Genomic DNA, 6872 nt, shown 5'->3' on the forward strand with positions numbered 1-6872 from the left:
GAGTGTTTGGCAAGTTAGATTTTAGTCTTTTTTTTGGTTAAAATTTACAAAAAGAGAAAATAGGTTAACATAACTAATAAGATAAAATGATATATCAGTAATTATTTTATTTTTTCTCTCATAAACATCACAATCAACTACAAAAAATCCAATCATTTTCTCAAATACAAAAATTTTAACTTATTAAAATAGTCAAAAATTAAAATGAACTACTAAAATAATAATTTTTCAAACACCCACCTTCAATTCAATTCTATCAAGTTCTATGACCCATTTATATGTTCCTAGACTATTCATAAATTTTTGCCCGACCATTTTATCATAAAATTCTCCTTATAGGGGCCAAATCGCTAATATCTTAAAATGTTGCGGGTATCAAAAATATTTTCTCATAAATAATAATAGGGGTCAAAAAATAAATAATAGGAACAGAAAGGGAAGAAACAAGAGAGTGAATGAGCTGGAGGGAGATCTGTTGAGAGCAGTGGGCTGATGCTGATAATACTGAATACTGATACTATGCATATATATATATATAGAGAGAGAGAGAGAGAGAGAGAGAGAGAAGGAGATTCTAGAGAGAGAGAGAGAGGATATGGATATGGGGGGACTGCATTGAATCGACAGAGAACCCAAAATATCACGAAAAATCTGTGACTACCCTTTTGATTCTGTATCTTTTGATTATATATATACATCCCTACCCTTATAAATTCACATTATTGCTTTGTCTTTGGAAGTTGTGGTTATAGTGTAGTAATTTTTCTGGGTGGGTGTTTGGTGGGACATGGATGCTTTTTCTTCTTCTTCTTTGATGGAAAATGGGAATGAACCCCATGTGTTAGCAGTAGATGACAATCTCATTGATCGCAAACTTGTTGAAAAGCTGCTCAAGAACTCCTCTTGCAAAGGTATATACTCTCTCTCTCTCTCTCTCTCTCTCTCTCTCTCTCCATTCACAGTCTAATTAATTAATTGGGGCTTTGGCTGATTTTAAATGGTCCTGTTTTGTTTTACCACCATTTTCATTCACTAAGCATTATTAGCTATAGCAACATTATTAATGGCTTTGGGGTCGTTTGTTTCTTGGAGTTTTGGTATGAAATTGGACATCATATCTAATAAATTTATTAATCTATCATTTGGTTAGACTATTTATTTAAAACTAGCGGTCCATATTTATCGGCGGATCTTATCCAGTCTGTTCAAACAAATATTTTTGATTTGCCAAGCATTATGCATGTATTGCATCATCAGCCCAAGGTCTTTTAATTAGGGCTGTTTTTTTTTTTTTCTCTTTTAAAAACAAAAACAATAAAAAAAAGTTTGAAAATACCCATCTTTTCATTTTCATGCTAAGATAATTTTAAAAAATTTGAAAACAAATATTTTGATGTTTCCTAGAAGTGGGTTATTTTTAGAAACTATTTTCCGAAGCAGTTTTTGGAAAAAGTTCAGCACACAATTTTTTTTAATGTGTTTTTCAGAAAAAGAAAAAATAAAACAGAACAAAAACACAAAATGGCCCTTACTCCTTTTTATGAGTATTACCATTTGTCTAAAAAGGTATCCAGTCCTGTTGGCTAACAAAAGCTAATTTATTTGGTATATTCTTAATTATTATTTATTTATTTATTTATTTTTGCTTTTCTACAAATTTTTTTTTTTTGCCTTTCCGTTGAGAAATCATTAATTCCAACCTAAAGCTTTTTTTAAGCAAAATGAGCTTATAAGAGGTGGCAAACGAAACCTTAGATTACTGACTCAATTGCTCAACATTGATGTCTTGATTAAATATATGTTTAGCAGCTAACTAATTTCTGAATTGAATTGCTGCAGTGACTACTGCAGAAAATGGGTGGAGAGCTTTGGAGTATTTGGGATTGGGAGACAATCAAAACAACAGCTTGGAGACCAGTGTAAGGGACCTTTTCAACAATCAGTGTATTGATTTTAACATGTTATTGCAAGAAATCCAAGATTAATGCACATACACTCTAAAACAATATGTAGTTAACAAATTGTTTCAAACTGCGTTGTGGGTTTTACAGTTAGAGATCCTCGGTTTGGATTTGATGTTACAATGATTTTCTATAAGCTTCCCTCTGAGATTTACTCTGTAATTTTTTTTCCAGGCTTTGAAGGTGAATTTGATAATTACAGATTATTGTATGCCAGGAATGACTGGTTATGACCTACTAAAGAAAGTTAAGGTAATAAAATATACTTAGGAATTAAATCTCAATTTTACAATAAAACTTAAAGATTGATATTTAGTGAATTATGCTGAAAAGTACATGGTTTTCGTGATGCAGGAATCAAATGTTATGAAGGAAGTTCCAGTTGTCATAATGTCATCCGAGAACATCCCAACACGAATTAACAAGTAATTTTGATAACGATTTCTGTTTTCTCAAAACCTTTTCCATTTCTCTTTGCCTGTTGTCATTTTTATTTTTTAACACATCCCCTACATGAACAGGTGCTTAGAGGAAGGAGCTCAAATGTTCATGTTAAAGCCTCTCAAACAATCGGACGTAAAGAAGATGAGATGTCAACTGATGGCATAAAAAGAAGCTAAAAAAGGAACATTGTCAAAAGGATTAGAACATCATCGGAGAAGATCTTCTTGACTAGGTGAAGCCGGATACTGAATTGAGTTCATCATAGACTTTCAAATACACAATTTGTCATTAGATAGATTTTCCTCAGCTGACAATTTCTTTTGTGTTGATCATTAGCTAGTAGTTTCAATTAATTTTGTCCTTGAATTTTTTTTTTCTTCCTATTATCTGATTGGTGTTTGCGTAAATAAATCCTAGAAATGTTCTGGCTTCACATGAATGTAGTGTTGTGAATATCTTTTTATTCTAGTGCAAGTAATTTATATTTTTTGATCAGCTATTCAAGAACAAGTAATGTACACAAATATATAGTGGTAAGAAAGACTATGTAGTACTATAGTGCTTGTTACTGTACATCCAACCAATACCTTAAAATGAAAGAATTCAAAAAAAAAACTTTTCCACAACCATGAAAAAGAGATTTCTAGATATTGTATCTAATTGAATTATGAGAATCTGATAATCTCTTTCATGAATTACTATAACTCAACTCGTCAGACTCACATTTTATCAGATCCTCAGTTTCTAGTCCGAAACTAGTAATTGAAAGAAAAGCCTATACTACATGAATTTGAGAAATTTTCTATTAAATGGCAAATCGTTCTGCATTGACAAACAACAAGAAATGAAGAAAGAAATGTTGTCTTTTCTATATTTGATTGAAGTTGCGTTGCTATATCAGAAGAGGGATAGCTGTACCAATTTGGAATATTCTAAAGTCACCCTAGGTACACTATTTGTCACGACCTCAAATCGCCCCCAAATCGCCCCTAGTAGTTTGGTGTCGTGATGACCAGTAATTCAAGATTACCGAAGGCCAACTTTCAAAATTCACACACAACCAGAGTATAATATATATATGGGGTTCACAAGTGCGGAAGCAATAATTTAAAAATACAAGTGGTCCATAAGAGCAATGCGTAAGTTACATGAGATGGCAAACAACTTTACATAATATTACAATTTGGATACAAATACAATAAAGTACAAAATACATTTTACATCTTGATCAAAAGGTTTCTCCAGCCGACATGTGTAAAGTACAAGCATTATAAGCCGAGAGCATGATTTTCAAGACTGCCGACGTGAATACAAGTTAGGCCGACATAACAAAACCCAAAACAAGCTTGTGAGTCACACCTAGGCGTCACCACCTTCCTGCTCATCCCCTACATATATATATAGAGAGGGTGAGCTTGGATACTGTAGACGTCCCCGAACGCCCCGGGAGGAACGAGCTCCGGTTCTGTTCGTATTTGGGGTCACTACAGCTCAGGACTCTCAAATTTGTCACGGTTCTAAGTCTGAACCAAAGAGTCCAAATCCGGCAAATCGTTTTGAGAAAAAAACAGATTTTTTGAAAGAAGTGCCAAACATGGACTGCTTTGCCAGATGCAGAGTCGCCACCTAAATGTTTTTTTTAATGGGAAATTTAGGAAACCCTGACTCGGTGCCAAAGGCCACGTGTCCGTCATCACCAAAGTTGCCTCGGCTCGGGAACTTGGGTACGATTGGGGAAGGTCACGTCGTGAGCACCCCCGCTCGCCCGATCAAAGATCGGCCTCTACTAACCGTGATATCTATTTTTGAAAACTTTGTGTGTTCTTATTCCGATTATTAGCCTAGGTTACTATGTGATGCACACAGCATATAAGTATAGACTGGGTCGGCCGAATTGGAACAAAACATTTCATGCTTGTTTATTTGAAAGATGGTTTGTTACTCGCAAGTAGGCTTAAAATGCAGATTTTGCCACCCGCAGGTGGGCTTGGAAAAGATGGTTTTGCCACTATCTAGTGGGTTTAAAACAAACGGTTGATGATTTATTCCAATCTAAGTAACCCAACCTTCACCCACAGGCATTCAGGCAGTTATATCATATAAGCACGTAGCCTCATGGTAAGTATGCTATCATGGCAGTCACTCACACGCATGCAAGGATGCTAAAGCATAAAACTCACCGCGTACTCCAAGCCAAAATGGAAATCACATTAGAAATCATGCATGACCCTAAGTATACAGAAATGCCTAATGCAACACATGCAAAAATGCAACCTATAGTAGGCTCGGCTATTCTAAACATGGCATATGGAATGCTACAGCTAACATGTATTCAATTTGGAATTGAAAATACAATGCAGTTAGTATGATGCGCCGAGCCCGGTGCATGCAATACAGATGAATGAATGCAAACATGCTGTCATACTGTATGCTAATTGAAATATGTCCTAATCTAACCATCATAAGCGGATAAATAAAAGGGAGAAAGACGTGGGGTTGGAAGACATACAACACACACACGCACACTTATTACAGTTATGCCCTCGCGCAGAGGGTCCGAATAAATAATACAGTCCCAAATGAAAGAATAGTACAGTCCAAATATTACAGTCCGAATAATATACAAATTCCTAATTAATTAACAAATTAACTAAGAAAATAAATAAACTGGCATGCAAGCTAGGGACTGCCTTGCTCCTGATGAATGATGCATGTCTGGGCTGTCTTGCGCGGAAATCCACCGGGATGCCCCAATTAGCCTCTGTTTAGCAGTTATTCTTGAAACGCGTGCCAAGTCCTGAAAAGTTGCTGATTCTTCATTTTGCTGCAACAGAGAGCAGGAAAGGGGCATAGCAATGTATTTTCACAAATATATGCATGCCTCGATCCTCGTGCCACCAATCACGCATACCGAGGCATGATGGCCGAGGAGTCGAATTGCACAACTCAATATAGAATGAATGCACATGAAAACACAACAAAGCCTAACTCCATTATGGATGATCCGGAGTGTCGGTGACTGGGGAATTGAGACACATTCCGTCACTCGGAGTATGAAATGCACCTCGTTTCCCGTGCCCGGGCTAACTCCTATTCCGAACACGATGCAATATGCATGACATGCATGAAATGCAACTAAGATACAATCTTAACATACACAATGCTATGGAATGACATGCCTCGAAATGCGTGCACACGGGCACGCAAACCGAGAAAATGACAGAATACGATCTAAGGTACAACCTAGTATGCACAATGCTATGAAAATGAGATGTCTCGAAATGCGTGCACACGGGCACGCAAACCGAGGCAATGACATACGCAATGCAAATGACATGAAACTATGATATGGGCTTATACCAACATGAGAGAGCCTCAGCCACACTCACATAGGATGCCGGTGAATGAAAATGAAGTGCCTCGAAATGCGTGCACACGGGCACGCCAACCGAGGCAATGACATACGCAATGCAAATGACATGAAAATATGATATGGGCTTATACCAACATGAGAGAGCCTCAGCCACACTCACATAGGATGCCGGTGAATGAAAATGAAGTGCCTCGAAATGCGTGCACACGGGCACGCAAATCGAGGCAATGGCATACGCAATGCAAATGACATGAAAATATGATACGGGCTTATACCAACATGAGAGAGCCTCAGCCACACTCACATAGGATGCCGATGAATGAAAATGAAGTGCCTCGAAATGCGTGCACACGGGCACGCAAACCGAGGCAATGACATACGCAATGCAAATGACATGAAAATATGATATGCAAACATGCTAATGGATTTTCAACAATGAAATGTGGGGGAAAACAGCCTCGAAATGAAGAGAAAACACAACCGATGCATGGAATCTCTCCCGAAATGCAAAATTAGGCACATAGAATGAACTACAGCTATACAAAGCATGCATAATTGGTATATGAGATGAAAAGACAGAAGCAAGGCAGCCTCAAAATAAGCATTTTACTAGTACAAATCATGGCCAAACAGCCAGCAAAGATAGGGCAACAATGGCATGCAAAAATGGCCCTAAATATGAGGTTATGAAGCAACTCACAGCTGCTGACCCCAAACAGGTTAGGGCCCTTCAACAACATTGAAGAGGGGCCCAAAATAAGCACATTTACAGAACTGTAAAAACCCTAAAAACAAACATAGATATGGCTAAGCTCTTATGCAAGAAAAGGGGCCAAAAGATGGCCAAAGAGGCAAGTGGTATATGCACAGCCCAAACTGAAAAATTCCCTTCTATAACATTGAAGAGGGACCAAAAATATGCATATTTACAGAACTGTAAAAACCCCAAAACAGTATACAAACATGCTAGAAATGCAATGCAAAATGAGGCTCAAAAGTGGCTATAACACAAAGTCTACAAAATATTTATCAAACAACCAAAGACCCTTGATGAAACATGAAGAATGGGCCAAAATAAGACTATTTTTAGTTCT

At 37.0% G+C, this 6872-nt stretch overlaps 1 protein-coding gene across 1 annotated transcript; it reads left to right on the plus strand.

Annotated features, from left to right (window-relative positions):
- Nucleotides 1-321: 321 nt before the first annotated feature.
- LOC114276304 (two-component response regulator ARR17-like) lies at nucleotides 322-2900 on the plus strand. Its single transcript, XM_082877603.1, has 5 exons — nucleotides 322-911; nucleotides 1840-1919; nucleotides 2136-2213; nucleotides 2316-2386; nucleotides 2483-2900. Exons 1-5 carry the CDS (start codon nucleotides 788-790, stop codon nucleotides 2568-2570), a joined length of 441 nt encoding a protein of 146 aa, XP_082733729.1. The 5' UTR covers nucleotides 322-787; the 3' UTR covers nucleotides 2571-2900.
- Nucleotides 2901-6872: the final 3972 nt, after the last annotated feature.

Source organism: Camellia sinensis, chromosome 1 (assembly GCF_055761805.1).
Source record: "Camellia sinensis isolate YWXY chromosome 1, ASM5576180v1, whole genome shotgun sequence".
Classification (NCBI taxonomy): domain Eukaryota; kingdom Viridiplantae; phylum Streptophyta; class Magnoliopsida; order Ericales; family Theaceae; genus Camellia; species Camellia sinensis.

Excerpts from the sequence above, each read along its gene's own strand:
- LOC114276304 (XM_082877603.1), top strand. The coding sequence starts at position 788 with ATGGATGCTTTTTCTTCTTCTTCTTTGATGGAAAATGGGAATGAACCC. Across the intron at positions 1,920-2,135 it reads ACAACAGCTTGGAGACCAGT|GCTTTGAAGGTGAATTTGAT; the intron begins GTAAGGGACCTT and ends TTTTTTTTCCAG. Across the intron at positions 2,214-2,315 it reads ACCTACTAAAGAAAGTTAAG|GAATCAAATGTTATGAAGGA; the intron begins GTAATAAAATAT and ends TTCGTGATGCAG.